This window comes from Nansenia antarctica (genome assembly GCF_963989245.1).
Source record: "Nansenia antarctica genome assembly, chromosome: 1".
NCBI lineage: Eukaryota > Metazoa > Chordata > Actinopteri > Argentiniformes > Microstomatidae > Nansenia > Nansenia antarctica.
This window is the reverse complement of record NC_137674.1, coordinates 91034260-91052141: the sequence shown is the minus strand read 5'-3', so window position 1 is coordinate 91052141 and position 17882 is coordinate 91034260. Positions and strand designations below refer to the sequence as shown.

The following is a 17882-nucleotide window of genomic DNA, read 5'->3' as shown; positions in this document are numbered from 1 at the left end:
CCCCTCTGATGAGCTCATAATCTCCGTCCTAGGCTAGCAGGCACTCTGGGTAAATGCCATTCCTGGATTTGGTTTCCGCTCCCCATCTCTGGGAACGAGTCCAGAGTTCCTGGGGAATCCGTTGTTGAGGCTGCCTGCTCACAAACATACCTCAGTCCTTCTGAAGTGAATAAATACGGAAAGAATTTTAATCTGTGCGTGAGTGTGTGCTCACACTCTTATTATAAAGCCACATACACACTGGCTCTGGCTTCATCACCTGTGTGTGTGTGTGTGTGTGTGTGTGTGTGTGTGTGTGTGTGTGTGTGTGTGTGTGTGGGTGTGGGTGTGGGTGTGGGTGTGGGTGTGGGTGTGGGTGTGGGTGTGGGTGTGGGTGTGTGGGTGGGTGGGTGGGTGGGTGGGGGTGTGTAGTTGTGTGTGTTTTTGCAATTACATATGCCTTGTTTGAATGATGAGCCTTGAACCTTGAATCTCTTTTCTCCCATCCTCTTTCCCTACCTCTCTTTCTCTCTCAGGACCGCCCTAGAATGTATGACAGCCTGAACATGCACTCTCTGGAAAGCTCTCTGATTGACATCATGCGGGCGGAGCAGGATCCAATGAAGGGTGAGCCTGTCCCTCCCACTAGCCAGTCATGTCTCACTATAAGGGAAGTGGGCAGGACAATGAGGATGATGTTAGGGGAGGGCATTCTGGTTGACCTAATTGGAATTCAATTCACTTCAGGATTAGCCTCCACTCTAGTACACTAAAGTATAGTGTTATACTCTATTGCTACTATAGTATAGTATAGGCTCTCTGACACAGGGGAGTGACAGGCTTATTGCTCTCAGGAGGTATGTTGTTTTCCAGAGAGAGAGAGAGAGAGAGAGAGAGGCTTATTTTCATTCCCCGCTGAGAGAGTATTACTGCCACCACCACCACCGGCTGTGCCTTTAAATGACCTTACAGCTCTGATCCTACTCCTGCTTCTTAACGAGAGAGAGAGAGAGAGAGAGAGAGAGTGTCTGTTCTGACAGGTTAGGACACAGGGAGGGAGTAGGGTGACAGGCCTCTGGGCTCAGCTGCTGGACATGTGTGAGGTTAGAGACCGACTCCTGAGTGACTTCCCCATAGAGAAAAAAAATTACCCCTTTTTTTTTTTCACTGCCTTCACTACTCACCAAACCCATGGATATGACAGCCCATACATGTGTATGTCTGGCCTAAAGGACCATCTTCCTGGACACAGATTAAGTCTAGTCCTGGGGGGTATTCCATGAACACAGATAAAGGAAAATCCAGGCTTGTTTTGATAATAATTATCAAATGATACTTTTAGAAGCCATCATCCAAATCGATTTACGATAAATACATTTGTTTAAGTAAGTGAGTTGTTTAATCTGATATTGGCTAGCCTGCTTATAATATAACCATAGTAGTGAATGTTAATTTATCAAAAAATAAAAATAAAACAATAAGTAGGGGCTAGTATGACGTACGCATTTACTCTGTCAGCAATGTCGTTAATTGCGGTAGTATTGCCCTTTTTTACTTCTTATTTTTCGGCTTCATAAAGCTCCATCAGCTGAGTGGTGAGCTCTCATTTTCCAGTCATAGTATCTTCATAGTATCAGTCATAGTATCTTCTTTTCGACAATCGGCTGTTCTGGGCTGCTTATTACTCTGTGCGCTCGCCCAAAGCACAGCATTTCCAAGCCTGAACAGAGTTAGCGTTGACGAGACAAGACCGGTTTGAGTTATTGGAATGACTTGAGTCTTAAATCACAGTCAAGATTTACTCTAACCGGGCTTTTTCAACTAATCGCTGATGTATCAACGTACGTGGAATACCCTCCTGGACTACAGTAGATAACATCTTTAATTATTTATTTTGGTTAAAGGTTATTTCTTTGAGTGTTTTTATTGGATAGAGTTAGTGGAGAAAGACAGGAAGCAGGGCAGGGGGCGGATTCAAACCCTGTACACTGTAGGCCATGGTGCTTGACCCCCTCGACCACCCCAGACCACCTAGATAACACATTTTTAATATGAATCTCCATTGAAGATACTTTTTAGTCTAGGATTCTGTGTCCGGTGAACCAGCCTAAAGGTGACTTTAGGGTTGAGAGTCACTTTTATTTTGCTGTATGTTCATTCCCTTACATGGGATGATGCATCCTGACAAAGGATTGTTCAGGAACCTCTCTAACAAGAACAGCAGCCTGTTCTCTGGGTGTCTGCTCTCTGGGTGTCTGCTCTCTAGTGTTCCTCCTCAGTTGAATAGGGGCGTGTTGACCTGTCAGTCCTGTCGAGGTTTAGTGGCTTGTTTTGCTTGCAGGAGCAGATAGGGGAGGGAGAGGGAGAGAAAGGGAGAGAGAGAGAGAGAGAGAGAGAGAGAGAGAGACTAAATTTAGACATGATCACACGTTCACAGCCAGAGAAGTGTGAGGAGGGGGGTGGGCGGTGCTCAGCCATTTATAGCACTGGGTTAACAGTGCAGAAGGCAAACTCTAGCCTAGCAGGGCTTTAGAGAGATGTGCTTCTCTAACCCAGCACAGGAAATGCGCTATGCTAATACAGTCGTGGAAATAGCCATGGTGGCCACCTTGTCCGCTGGCCCAAATCTGACCAATCTGCCCCCCCTCTCTTTCTCAGTTCACACATGCCCTCTGAATGTACCATGAACATATTCTGACAATATGAACCCAGTTTCCATTTTGGGTGGGGTGTTCCTTTACTGGAAAAAAAAACCCTGGGGAACATTCACTCATGTTGATCAACTTGTAAGTTAGGGTTAGAACAGGAAGTGATTGAGGTTTTGACCTGAGGCTGCGTACAGAATTCAAGGAGGAATGCTGGTTGGTGTGTGGTGTTTTATATGATAAAGAGTGTTCTGTTCAGTAGAGCTCAGTCTAGTCATGTGTCCAGGATGCTGCTCCTTATACACACACACACCATCATGGCATTGCCTGTGAGGGCCTTGCCCTGTCCTCTCCATCTGTGTGTCTCATCTGTGTGTGTGTGTGTGTGTGTGTGTGTGTGTGTGTGTGTGTGTGTGTGTGTGTGCGCGCGCGTGTGCGCCTATGTGTGTGTCTCTATGTGTGTGTGTGCGTGTGGTGCATGTGTGTCTCTCATGTCAGGCCGCGTGGGATGTCCTTACCCCGGGGCAGACAGCCTGCTCATGCTCAATGGTAATTATCTCTCCGGCTCTCTAGCCAGTAGCACCAGTAAACCTGTACTGTCTGTACTGTCTGTACTGTCTGTACTGTCTGTACTGTCTGTACTAGGGCTGGGCAAACGATAAACATTTCTTTTTCGATAATCACAAGAATTAACGATCAATTATTGATTAATTGATAAGCTTTTTTTTCATTAAAACAACGCCTAGGGCAGAAATAACAAGCATGTTTTCCTTGGGGAAAAAACGTTATTCTTGATTTCTATGCGCCTGGTTATGGAACGTCGCGATGGAATAGGATATGCTGGCTCGACTATTTGCATGAGCGCACAAAATCCTCAACCCTCGACAAAACTGAGTGGCAGAATATCTGTTTTGATTTTTTGGGGAATATTTATTATGTCACTGCGCAGTGTTTGCAATGAGCGGCGTAACTTGTTGCATCATGCCGTACTGCGTTGCGAAATTCAATGCGAAGGCAAATGCAAAGTTCATTTCTCACACATAACGTGGACAAACTAATTTCCACTCAATTTATTAATGATTATCGAGCAAAATATTTTGTGATCGACCAAGATCCTTATCAATCAATTATCGATCGTCGATCATTGATGCCCACCCCTAGTCTGTACTGTCTGTACTGTGTGTCTGTACTGTCTGTACTGTCTGTCTGTACTGTTTGTACTGTCTGTACAGTAGACCTGTACTGTACTGTCTGTACTGTCTGTCTGTACTGTCTGTCTGTACTGTCTGTCGCTGCTTCATCCATGTCTGTTGTGTTCACTTGTTAATATCACATGACTCAGTACCAATGGGGCACATCAAGGCCCTCATCGGACGGTATGGCTAACTAGGTATCAAAAAAGGCCCAGCATTCACGATTTCATTGTAGCTTTTTGACCTAATTTGAGCTTTTGTTGGCAGCAGTCACATGTTTTGCTTCGAGAATCTTTGGGGCTTTACACACTACAACGCCATACTGTGCTGGTTCAGGTATTTTCCTTTCACATTGTCTTTTCAAGCACTGTTTCAGCCTCTATGGTGGATGCGTAACCAGGCTAGCCCAGTACAGCTAGGCTTGGATCTTGGCTCAGTTTGGCTCTGTAGTGTGAATTAGGGTTTGGTTAACATACACAGATTTAGAAAGCATACACATACACATTTAGAAAAGCTATATAGAGTGGTGGGTTCAATAGGATGTGGGCTACATACACTATGTGAGGGGAATTTGTGTCATTCATTTCTATTCTTTACATAATTGTCCTATGTTGGTGTTGTTTTATTTGCTACTCAGCATTATCAGTACTCATGTTAATGCTAAGTATGCTAAGCTCCTCTGTCTTGTGTTGTATCCTGCTGTGCTATACTGTGTGTCAGTTGAAATGTCAATACCCTAACCAGCCCCCCCCACTCCCCCGAGTGCAAAAGTGTTTCCTGGGCACCATAGCAGTGATATTGGTCTTGTATGAATATTCTAGTCAGAGATATGTCCGTTGTTGTTTTATCACACTCCAGTTCATGTCCACACACACAGTAAGACAATAAAACATACTGCCATAGCAAATTAATGAGTTTTTCAGAGCTAAAAAGTGTTCTTGACTGGCCATGTCAATCTTCTGATTGAAATCCAATATAATATAATCTATAGACACTGTGTTTTGAGATTTAAAAAAAAGGTATATTGAAGGGGAATGTGTGTGGGGCAGTGTGTCTCCCTCACATGACACTCAGTCGAAAAAGTAAACGTCACATGACCAGGTGAAACGCTGGGTGGTGTTGGTCACATGTTTAAAGGGAAGGATTGTTTATATGGGTCACATGGTAATGAGATGTGGTTAGAAGCCTAGTGTCATTTTCATGAGGTGGCTCTCTGCTTACACAACTTGCCCCTTCGGTGTCACAATTCTGAAGCAAGTTCTGCCTTCCATATTAAGATAAACATACTTCAAATCTGTGACAATTATCATGTTTCACTTCAACAAGTCAGTAAGGAGATGAAGGGAGTAGGGTAAATAAAGCTACTCAGAGGTGTGAAATTACTTTCTACAGGCCTTTTCACACCGCAGGGCCGACCTGAACCACGTTATGCTGACGTATTTTCACTTCTCCCATTCCCCGGCCTTTCCAGCACAATAGTGGATGCGGATTCAATTCTATTTAAATTGTATGTAATGTTTCTTCAAGGGAGACCTGGACAAAAAGCAGCTCCAAGTCCAAGTTGCAGTTACATCTACTCAAATGTAACACAATATAACAATGCATTACAATAGTGCAGCTCATCTTGGTTTGTCGATGTAGTGTGATTAGGAGAATAGTGGATGTTTTACAGTACTGTGAGGAATGTCTTCACAGCTAAAACACAACTTTGTTTCTACTTTGTTTACACGCAGCCAGAAGCTATGGAAGACGTCGAGGTAAACCTACCTTCCTACCACGTCTGTGCAGTCTGTGTCACAGTGGCTCTTGCTGTCTGTGTGTGTGTGTGTGTGTGTGTGTGTGTGTGTGTGTGTGTGTGTGCGCGCGCGCGCGCACATTCACAGTATGGTTTAATGCTTCCACAGCTAGCCTTACCACATGTAAAGCAAACATGGCTGTATCAATAACTGCTGCAGAGTAAACATCCTTTTTAATATTGTAATTCCAAATGCTTAGCTGTGCTCGAGTGAGTTTGTCTGACACAATTCAACCAATGCATTAGTCCTAAAAGTGCAAACTCCGCTCATCTGGCACTCCAGGCAGGCTAACGTGCTCACAGATAGCTTGAGACCAGATCTGGTTATCAATCAATTTGAATGCTGCACTGCATGTGTTCATATCCAGACACAGCATTTTGACAATGGGTTTCAAGACACTAATATCCCTAGCTTCCCATCCCTTCCAGACCTGCCCTGCCCTCCCTGCTGTCTGTCTGTCCCTTAGCTATGGGTCGAGCAATCATGATTGGGTGTCCTGGTCTTGTCTTACACACCTATAAATACTTGATTGGACATAATCCTCCATCCTGTATGTGTGCTTGCGTGTCACGTGACTCTGTCAGTGTTTATGTCTGTACGGTCACACTGTTATCTGGCAACAGTACAGCGGCCCAAAGAGAGGTGTAAATGGGACCGCATTTGTAGACCTTGTGTGTATGAGTTCTATTATAGAACATTTGTAAGATTACATTCTTCAATGTTCTAGCTGAGTTCTAACAGCATCTTTAGGTAGCACTGTTTGGCACACACACACATACCCCTCATTGCGTATGCACAACATTATGTGACGGCAGCTGGTGAAAGGGGGAACTAGTCGGCAAGCGACCAAATGTTCAGACTTTTATTCTGGGAAATGTTAATAAAAATTGGACTGAAAAATGTAAGATCATTTGTGGGTGGTGACTTAATTTATTTAAAATCACCTTTAAAAGAGCATTGATTCAAAACACATTGTTTTACTGAAACATTGTTGAAAATCAATGCAAATCAAATACATTTTTCTGAATAAAAGTCTGAACATTTGGTCAATTGCTGACTTGTTCCCCCTCTCACCAGCTGCAGTCACATATGTGTGCTTGCGTGTCACGTGACTCTGTCAGTGTTTATGTCTGTGGTCTCAACATGTCCCCTCCTCTCCTCCAGGCCGCTCCTCCCTGTTCCCCATCGAGGACAGTCTCCTGGACGACGGGCACGGTAACCAGGCCGTCCTGGGGTCCCCCAACTGTTACCCCCACCAGAACGGCGAACGCATCGAGCGCTTCTCCCGTAAGGTGTTTGTGGGCGGCCTGCCCCCAGACATTGATGAAGGTGAGAGGAGAAAGAGCAGGATACTGTCAAAACGTCTTTCCTTGAAACATCTTTCCTTGAAACGTCTTTCCTTCCTCTCTCTTCACATTGGAGGAGAAGGTCCAAGGGGAGGATCCTCAGACCTTCTCCTCCAATTAGTTTAGAGATGGAGGTGGCGATAGAGGAAAGACATTTGAGTTTGGGCCGTTGTCTCTCTGTGAGGCTATGTCTACGTCCCGGCATGGAAGGGTGTTCTTACTCACTTCAATACTGCTCTCTTTCCCTCTCTCCCTCTTTTTCTCTCTCTCCTCCACTATCGTTCATTGCGACAGATGAGATCACGACCAGCTTCCGTCGTTTTGGCCATCTGGTGGTGGATTGGCCCCACAAGGCAGAGAGCAAATCCTACTTCCCCCCTAAAGGTACAGCCCAAACTCTGCCAAAACAACACCATTCTATCAATGGCTTTTGGGTTCCCCAACATGGAAATGAGTGTGTGTCAGAATCCTGTGTCTTTATGACCTGTATACCCTCCCATCATGGGCATCATAGGGGTGAACCTAGATGCTGCTGCAGTGCTTTTGGAGCACAGACATGGTGGATCTACCAGGACACGGTTACAGTGTTTGTGTAGCTGCTCTGCATGTTGTCCAGATTGTAACCCGCTAACTGTGTGTGTGTGTGTGTGTGTGTGTGTGTGTGTGTGTTTGTGTGTGTGTGTGTTGCGCGTGTGTGTCTGTGTCTGTGTGTGTGTGTGTGTGTGTGTGTAGGATATGCCTTCCTGCTGTTCCAGGAGGAGACCTCGGTGCAGGCTCTGATTGAAGCGTGTCTGGAAGAGGATGGGAAACTGTACCTGTGTGTGTCCAGCCCCACCATCAAGGACAAACCAGTGAGTCACTCTCTCCCTACTGACCCGGCCCAAATAGGATTTAAAATAATTTCAAATACATTGAGTGTTTGCTTGAGCCTGTCTTGTCCATACCAGATGGATAGGGTGAGGTATTTTTGGGACGTAACCATTGGTTCAATCTCTCTAGAAAAACACAATCAAATATTTTAAAGAGTCAAATACTCTTTGAAACCCTGTCTGATCCCCATCTAGATAGAGAACCATGAGATTGAAGGCACCACCACCACTATTATTTGTGTTCCAAATACCCACAAGTGGACAATACCCACTAGGTGGACCACAAAGAATAAAGCAATGTGTTGGGCATGCTACGTAGTATGCTAGTATGGATATTGGATTATACTGTTTAGTCATGGAATACATATGATTCAATGTATGGGTTGTCCAATGCTTGTTGTCCAGATTATATCCCGCTAACTGTGTGTGTGTGTGTGTGTGTGTGTGTGTGTGTGTGTGTGTGTGTGTGTGTGTGTGACCTCCAGGTCCAGATTCGCCCGTGGAACCTGAGCGACAGTGACTTTGTGATGGACGGCTCCCAGCCCCTCGATCCTCGCAAGACCATCTTTGTGGGAGGGGTTCCTCGCCCACTCAGAGCAGGTAAACACACACAGACACAATCTACAAGAAGGGCTGTCAGATCCAGTCTCTGCTGCACCTAATCAGTCATTGTGTTTGTTTTATGTGATGTTGAAATAGATAAACAGATGCTGTGTCTTTTATCATCGTTTGCCCAATGTTATCATCACACCTAGAATAATCCATATTGGACAGCCCCCCCCTCCACTCTCTCTTAACCCCCTTCCCCCATCCCACCTACTCCTGTGTGACTTCCTCATCTCCTCCCCCCCTCTATTCTTCTTTTTCTCACTCCCTCTTCAGTTTATTAATTTAATTAACTCTTTGTTTTGTTCTCTCCCCCTCCTCGCTGCATGGTTCTGTCTCTCTCTAGTGGAGTTGGCTATGATTATGGACCGCCTCTACGGAGGGGTATGCTATGCCGGGATTGACACTGACCCAGAACTCAAGTACCCCAAAGGGGCGGGACGTGTGGCCTTCTCCAATCAGCAGAGTTACATTGCCGCCATCAGCGCCCGATTCGTCCAGCTGCAGCATGGAGACATTGACAAGCGGGTACAGTCCCCCCTCCCCCACCCTCTCTCAGTAGCAACACAATCCTTTTTGAGAAACTCTCCTCATGTTTTTCAAGGGATTTTGTGTGTGTGTGTGTGTGTGTGTGTGTGTGTGCGCGTGTGTGTGTGTGTGTGTGTGTGTGTGTGTGTGTGTGTGAGAGTGTGTGAATGTGAATGTGAGTGTGAGTGTGAGTGTGAGTGTGAGTGTGAGTGTGAGTGTGAGTGTGTGTGTGTTCTCATGAGGATTTGCGGTTCAAAGAAAGAGGAGTGCACATTTGCCATCACCATCACACACACAGATTGTGTCAGTGGTCGGTTGCTATGGCGAGGCAAAAGCTTGTTAGCGCTGATTGAATTAGCTCCATCTCTCCTCTCTTTGTCTCTGAGTCTCACTCAGCTTCTCACAGCTTCCCAGCCTTGTACATACATTTACCTGCTCCATTGTACCATGTACTCTTTCTGTATATTACTTGAGTTATTACATTTGTTTTATGTATTCTATTGTAGTATTTCTAACTCTGATCTTTCTGTAGTTTAGTGTTATTCCCTAATCTGTCCATATACTGTAGTACATTTTCTGTGTGAATGTATGAATGTAGCCCTGTCTCAGAACATGGACCTGTGTCTTCTCTGTAACTGTTACTCTGTCCTTCTGTGCAGGTGGAGGTGAAGCCGTACGTCCTGGACGACCAGCTGTGTGATGAGTGCCAGGGGGCACGCTGTGGGGGCAAGTTTGCCCCTTTCTTCTGCGCCAACGTCACCTGTCTCCAGTACTACTGCGAGTTCTGCTGGGCCAACATCCACTCCCGTGCTGGCCGAGAGTTTCACAAGCCGCTGGTCAAAGAGGGGGCTGACCGCCCCCGCCAAATCCACTTCCGCTGGAACTAGTGGGACACAACCAGCGCTAACCCCCCGGCAACAACACGGTCAGAAGGAAAAGGAGCAAGGAAGAAGCGAGACACCGCAAGGCAGGATTAACGTGCATCGCTCTGTCTCTCTTACCCTAAAGCTATCAGTATAGAGTACATAACAGTATACAAGTCAATATATCTTTTGTAGCAGCCAAAACACTATAAGCCTCAGTTTTTTCACCAAAACCCCCCTCACATCTCAGGCTCTGACAACTTTTTTGTGGTACTTTCATGTTTTTTAAGAGGAGATTTAAAAAAGAAAAAAAAAAAGAAAAGAAAGAAGAGAAAAGAAGAGAAAAGAGATTGATTTTTTGTAGTTTTTTCAAATTATTTTTATATGTAAGATTTAAAGTAGATATGAGAATGTTTTTGCATGTGGGCAGCCTGTCTGTCAGTTTGTCTGTCTGCTGCTAGCCACCCTCTTGTGGGTGTAGCGCGCACTTGTTTCTGGGAAAACCTTGATTATCTAATCTAGACGCCTGCCCCAGGTCATTACCAAAGGTAGCAAAACCATAGGAAGCATAAAAAGTGATACATTTCTGCCACAAAACTAAATTCTTATTTTCTATTGTTGCTATGTGCTCTTTTTCCTTACCGGGGGAATAGACTTTTAAAAAAAACAAATGATAGGGTTATTTCTGCTCTCATTTTGACCTGAAAAATATTACCTCAAAATATGAATCTGGTTTGTAATAACACTATTTAAACTTTTGAATCACAAGCTATGTTAGAAGCTTTGCTGCTGTATATAATATATGAATAGATGTATAAGTGTTATATTTAATGCCATCTATAAATCGAAATCTTGAAAAATTAAATGCAGTCCGCACTCAAAACACTCATGGCCCCCAATCGCCATGGAAGAATAGAATGTGAAAATTAAAGTGCATGTTTGAAAATCCTACAGTGAGTAGCATGAACAAAAATGACAGAAGCCTAGATGTCAGAAAAGAGATACCAAGAAAAAAGTGAAAACTACTTACTCAAAAAATATTGCATGCATTGATGTTTAACCGTCGTTTGATCCGTTTACATACCTATTATAACAAAAAAATGCGATATTGGTCCTACTGTAGATTAGTGGATGCCACCATTTTGTGTGAAGGGGTGGTTTACGGGGAGAAACAAAAGCCTGTTGAGAAGTCGAGTGGTGTGTGTTCAGTGGTGTGTGTCTGTGTCGTCTCTGTGCTGTGTGGGTCTTGTTTGTGTGGACTGAGGTTCTAGTTTAGTTACAATGTAGATTCAGAGGAGAACCATTCACCCTTCCTGACCCCCCTCCCCCACCCACCCCACACACACCTTGTTATGGTTACAAAGGTAATGTAGCGTAGCCCTTAGCAGACCAAAACCATACACAGTAGCTAGGCCTGATCAGCTATGGACAACATAAGAGAGGGAGGTGTGTGTGTGTGTGTGTGTGTGTGTGTGTATGTGTGTGTGTGTGTGTGTGTGTGTGTGTGTGTGTGTGTGTGTGTGTGTGTGTGTGTGTGTGTGTGCGTGTGCGTGTGCGCGTGCGTGTTTATGCAATGTAGTGTGTGTGCCATGCAGTAGGGCGAGTTGACCAAACAACACCACCATTCAGATGTTGTCATGGAGAAGGTTCCATAAGGGAGCATCTGTCCAACATTTGTTCCCGTTCTATGTATTTGCTATATCTTCAACAGTTGAATAAGACTGTTCTCCTTTTTGATAATTGGTCAAAACAATCAAGCTCTCATACTGTTGATATGAGGCTCCAGACATTGGGGGGAAACCTGTCCTAGTTATGTCCTGCTAGTGGAAGATGGCAAAGAAAGAAATATCCCCTCACTCATTGTCATCGATGAGGATAATGACTATATACAGTAGTAAGGTTATTTTTTTCTGGTCAGCTGAATATAAATAGCTGTGTTCTGACTTGTTGTTTTTGGGACTGTGACTCTGAGGTCACAGTCACTCTTGAATACTCTCTTTAGGGACAATCCCTCCTGTGAGCGATGGATGCTGGCGCCCTAGCTAGCCGTCTGGTACTGTACATGTTCTGTATCTCTACTGCAGTATATCCCTGTGTCATGGTGTTCCTGTGTTTCATACCCTGGTGTGTAAGTCCTTGGTATTGCGTGGTTCAGGCATCAAAATGTGTACTGTTATTACTACTACTTTATGGAGATGACATTTTATGTTTATTTATTAATGTTTTGATAATTTATTTGTTTAATGTCTTCGTGTTACCCATCCTCCACTCAATCCCCAAGTATCACTGATAACTTTTTATAATATATATTATGCACTAATTTTTCTATATTTCCCTCTCATTTCCCTTAAATAATTGAATTATTGCGTATGTTCACCCTTGCAGATCATTGATTTGAATGCAGACTTGGGAAATTATCTATTTTGCTCCCATTTCATCACCCATACAAAAGAAAATGTAGTTCAGCAGAACTTCTCTACCTATTTATGATTCTACCAGATGATTTATTGAATTTTTATTTTTTCATAATGACTTATTTAAAGAAATTGTGTGAACCGGTGGTCTTAGGTTTTCTATGTGAATGAAGCCGTGATCTAATATTTTCTAATATATTGTGAGGGAGTCCAGGTGTTACAGGGAATGTGTGCCTGTGTTTTGATTTGACAGAAGTGTGTGCCGCAGGGACAGTACTAGTACTACGACTGGGTTTCCAAAATGGCGGCCCCAAAAATGATGAGCGATGGCCCAGCAAATGAATAATCCCAAAGCAAATGAATGATTCCGCCCCCCATGTTTGTCCCTGTGGCCCCAGCTCTCATGGTGTTATTCTTAGAGCAGAAGCTTGTTGGGACATTGTCACCATTGTCCTGTAACACCCGACTCCTTGTGGTGTTTGTAAGTGTTATGTCATATTTTACATGTTGAACACTGTTACTTTGTATGTGCGTTTTTTCTTTTTGTAAGAATCATATTTATTTCACTATTTTTGTAGACAAATAACTATTTGATTTTGATTGTATTTTTCTATTTCAATAGGGTTATTGTTAAACACATTTTATTTCCCCTCATATTCTAATTCTGTCCAGTAACAGGGTTCTGTTTAAAGACACAAAGAATCATGTCATGATGTATATATTGATATATCTATTAATATATACATGTTTTAATATATTATTGGGTTCATATACAAGTACACATGATACATGTTATTTGAAGGAAGGAAACATTGAGGTTATATTATATTCATGGAAGACACTTGAGATTCTCCCCCTGTTGCATCCAGGCCTTCGCTGCCTCTCCTCATAGATGCTCTGAAACTTGAATATAACACATTTTGAAAGGCTGACTAACCTCGAATCTGTGTTGTGACGTGCAATACTGTTTCTAATGTTTGTATAAAAAGTAAGAATTACAGTGTAAACCTTTTTAAATGCAGATTTATTTTTTTCATTGCATATTTTGCAGATTTCTGATCCACAGTGTCATTTTTTACTGTCAGAAAATAAACCCCCTTTTTTTCATTGCAACTATTTTTAAATCCAGATATCTTTGTACTGATGTAAATGATTGTAGTTATTTTGGATAGTGTTTTGCTAACAAAAGGAGAGACTTTTTCATTCATATTTCTATTTCATTTCGTTTTGTTTTATTCCTTTTTATTTCATTTAATAATAGCAGAATACTTTTCATATTGTCATTCATATTATTTTGTATTTTTATGTGAAAATATATATAATTTTAAGATGCTAATTGCTAAGATATTATTTTACGTTGAATTATTTTTGAAGCTAAATCTTTGTAATATTGTTAAAGTAACTAATTTCTAAATCGGAGTGTGTGTGTATAGATTCACAAAAGTGATTGATGGGGTGTTGGGATTGTAACTATATTACTGAATGGTTCTTTGATATGCAAAATGAATATCATGTTGATTTTTATTTTTGTTTGTTTTGTATTTAAATGGGTGTTGATTACAATCTTTTTTTTTCATTTCCTCAATAAAGACCCATTCTGTTCAGACACAACATGGCCACTGTCTTTGTCTTATCTGTGATCTGTTGTTCTGCTTCTATATTCCTACAACTATAGGACATGCTAGTCTCTGCATGCTTGCCTAGCTTCAGGGGAATGTGGGTGCTCCCATCGGAACAGATAGTGATGTTACTGATCTATGTGCATTGTCTGAGTTCATAGAACTACTAGTCTTACACTGTACAGTAAGTCACTTTTGTTACTACACATCATGGCATGATGAACCAGAGCAGGCTTGACTTGGCCACTGAACACATCCATGGAATGAATGAATGAATGAATGAATGAATGGTCCTGGTCATCCAACATGGCCTGCTGCCCAGCATAGGAGGCATCATGAAGAGCTTGTGGTCGGTTCAGAATAAATGGCTTTTGAAATCAGGTTTAACACATGGGCAAGTGTGACCATGACCACAGTAAAAGTGGTAGTGTGTCCATTGTTCTGCTCCTTTTGGCACACCTGTGCTTTCACACGAATAGACAGGAACCCATCTGACAACTAAACCCCCTCTGCCAAACTTAAACACAACTCCCACTGTTGCACCTTCTTTTACTGCACATATAGCGCCATCTAGAGGCTAATTGTTACAATTGAAACTTCTGATTGGTTTTCTTGAGCTTGTGTCTCACACACACACACACACACACACACACACACACACACACTGAATTATAAGGCACAGTTCTGCAGTCAGTTGTGATTGTTGATATCAACTCATTCTGATTCTGAATGAACTGACCTGCTGTGACTGACAATAATAAATGTTCAGTGTCTCTGGTCTCTGAGTATTACTGTGTGGGTAATACTGTACACTGTTAGAAAACAGTAGTGTCCTTGTAGTGGAATCCTTGAGAATCCTTTGTGGAAAGAGTTCAACTTCAAATCAAATACGTTTATTTGACACAGAATACAGTCGAAGACAGTGCAATGAAATGCTTAAGGCTAGCTAGCTCCTCAACAGTGCAACAAAGTAATAATCATTTTATTAATATACTGTATATATATAATATATATAAACCAAAAAACAATAGCATATGGTAGCATAAGTATTTAGCAGCAGAAACACAACAACAATAGTGGGGAGAGTAGTAGCAGTAGTAGTATTAGTAGTTGTGTGTGTGTGTGTGTGTGTGTGTGTGTGTGTGTGTGTGTGTGTGTGTGTGTGTGTGTGTGTGTGTGTGTGTGTGTGTGTGTGAGAGAGAGAGAGAGAGAGAGAGAGAGAGAGAGAGAGAGAGAGAGAGAGAGAGAGAGAGAGAGAGACAGTGTGCAATGCAACTGAAAACCAAAAGGGTTCTACATGGAACCCCACAATTGTTCCCCAAAGGGTTCCCCTACAGCGATGAATGAAGAACCTTTTTTTGGATCAGACTTTTTTTTTCTTTTTCTAAGAATGTAGTTGTTATGCTTGCAGTGAGGCAAGCGGGCCGGGGAGGAGAGGGGGGAAGAGGCAAGCAGGGAGGGGTTGGATAGGGAGGGGAAGGGGGCGGAGGGGGGAGGCTGAATGACACCGGGGAGGCAGCTATTACAATACACAAAGCTGAGAGGGAGCAGAGACGCTGAGCAGATGTCGGAGAAGGAGAGAGACACACACAGAGGGTTGAGAACCTGAGCATGTTCTCCAACGACACTGGAGTCTGACCAGCCAGGAGGTCTGAGGAGAGAGAGACAATAATCAACACACTTAAACACCAAACATCTTCAAAAGAGTCAACAGGAAGGAAGGACGACATTCGTCTGAGAGGTAAGAAGCTGAGAACGTTCAATCATCAAATCCCTCATTTATTCTACACACTTTTCTGCATGTCATAAATTTATGTCATTGCAATGGTCACTGAAATAATGATCAATCTGCTGTCACTTTCACCTTGATATCACCATGCATGTTCTTTACTTTTCACTTGGGGTGAAATGGATACAGGACACACGTTTTCACTATTGAAGTCATGAAGACACACCCAGAGATGCCATACGGTTACTCTCATCATATCAAAGTAATACTCTCTGCTTTGTTATGAATTAACTCCGACTGATGATACGTCTTGGCTAACATCTTCACTTTCATGTGTGTGTGTGTGTGTGTGTGTGTGTGTGTGTGTGTGTGTGTGTGTGTGTGTGTGTGCAGTAGAGCAGGGTCAGTGCTCTGATGATAGGCAGGTTCCAATAATGACATCATTCCTTGGAAATGATGGGTGTAGATGTTCACTCAGGCCTGACATTGGCTCATTGGTGCGCTCAATAATCTCCCATGGAAAACACATTCCACTGAGAGCGGCCTTTTGCTTCAATAGCCTTATTAATAATCGAAGGAGACATAACACAATTGGCCATTGGCAGTCACAATGCTAGAGAAAAAGGAAGAGTTACTTCTTTTTAAATTATTATTATGAATTTATTTACAGTGGAGAAACTGTACCGGGGGTAGTGGGGTTGAAGAGGTCTTTTGTGTGTGTGTGTGTGTGTGTGTGTGTGTGTGTGTGTGTGTGTGTGTGTGTGTGTGTGTGTGTCTGTCTGTCTGTCTGTCTGTCTGTTTGTCTGACTGTCGACTGATTGACTGTCTGACTGACTGACTGACTGACTGACTGACTGTCTATCTGCTTGTGTGTGTATGTGAACATGGGTACGTGTGTGAGGGTAATGCAGTGGGATTGTAACCTCCTCTTCAGGACAGGGTGCATGCTGGGTCTGACATCTGATTAAATACTTTGCTGCAAACATTTTCATATACTAACATACACACAATCCCTAATCTCTCATCCCTAACCCCACACTATGGTCAGAGACACACAGACCACAGAGCAGGTGAATAAACACAGACAGCTAGCATGCTAATGCCCACACACATGCAAACACATACACACACAAACAAAGAGCAGAATAACACTCAACTAATCTGTGCTGTAAATATCAGAACTTATGGAATTGCTTGCGGTAGCATTTCTCTAGATAGGACATTCAAGGTGGCAATGTTCATCATCAACTGGGAATCCGCGCAGCTGCTGACCATGACACCCGGATCCTGATAGATGTTTCACAGCGATTACCACAGTAAATTGAGTGTAATTAATACAGATGTTTTAGGAATGTCTGACCACATTTGTGGAGTATATTTTTGCTTGTCCTTGGTGTGCAAATGGAGTCCGCAGTTGCCGGTAACATTACTGTCTTACTACAATCTTACTGTATGTCATGTAAGCGTGCCAGGTCATGCAGTTCCTCAATGGAAGTTTTTTATTTTTATTTTGTACTATTCTGTCCACCAGTTCCTTCTCTTTCTCTGTAGTTCCCTCCCTTTCTCTCTCTCTTTCTAAATCATCATTAAACTCAGTGTTTAGTCAAACATTTCCTGTTATCATGAACTCAACTGATGGTGGGGGTTATTGCATCATACAGCCTGGAACATGACTAAATGTGTGTTCTGTGTGTGGCTCCCTACCAGGTGTGTGTGTGTCTCTCGGTCTGCATGGCTCATTTCACATACAGGGTTTATCCGACACAATAGTTGTAGTTGTGATATCATGACACAGGAATTCTTTGGCAGAAGGAATTTTTAAACTGCAGCCGCTGAAACATGACATGCAACTCTGTTGGCTGACAACAGAGAAAGAGAAAGTGTGTGTGTGTGTGTGTGTGTGTGTGTGTGTGTGTGTGTGTGTGTGTGTGTGTGTGTGTGTGTGTGCATGCCTGCGTGCGTGTGAGGTGCAGTGTGTGTAGTTGATTAATCTTTCAGTGATCTTGTGTCTTCCTGCTTATTATGGCATACAGTATTGTTTTTCTGAGCAGTGAGTCATGCTTCTATTATTGAATCCTGGACTTACGTTGACTCCATCCTGGCGCTAGCCCCTCCCCCTCCACCCGCACCTCAGCCACCTCAAGTCGCCACGTCGGTCACCATGGCAAAGAACTACACCTGCTCCCTGGACCCCATGCCCACAGCCCTGGTCAAGGACTGCCTACCCACCCTATGCCCCTTGTTATAGAATTAATTAAGTATCTAAATATAAAATCAAAAGGCAGCCTGCTTCAT

General features: G+C 43.1%; 1 protein-coding gene across 1 annotated transcript in view; it reads left to right on the top strand.

Moving 5' to 3' along the window:
- Positions 1 to 9849, top strand: part of cpeb2 (cytoplasmic polyadenylation element binding protein 2) — a gene marked incomplete at both ends in the record, with an annotated part of 19745 nt that extends 9896 nt beyond the window's left edge. Inside the window, 9 exons of the mRNA XM_080548239.1 lie at positions 516 to 606; positions 3123 to 3173; positions 5551 to 5574; positions 6778 to 6942; positions 7254 to 7343; positions 7692 to 7810; positions 8314 to 8428; positions 8781 to 8962; positions 9622 to 9849. Of these exons, the coding sequence (XP_080404365.1) occupies positions 516 to 606; positions 3123 to 3173; positions 5551 to 5574; positions 6778 to 6942; positions 7254 to 7343; positions 7692 to 7810; positions 8314 to 8428; positions 8781 to 8962; positions 9622 to 9849 (1065 nt within the window). The remainder of the gene's footprint in view (positions 1 to 515; positions 607 to 3122; positions 3174 to 5550; positions 5575 to 6777; positions 6943 to 7253; positions 7344 to 7691; positions 7811 to 8313; positions 8429 to 8780; positions 8963 to 9621) is intronic.
- Positions 9850 to 17882: the final 8033 nt, after the last annotated feature.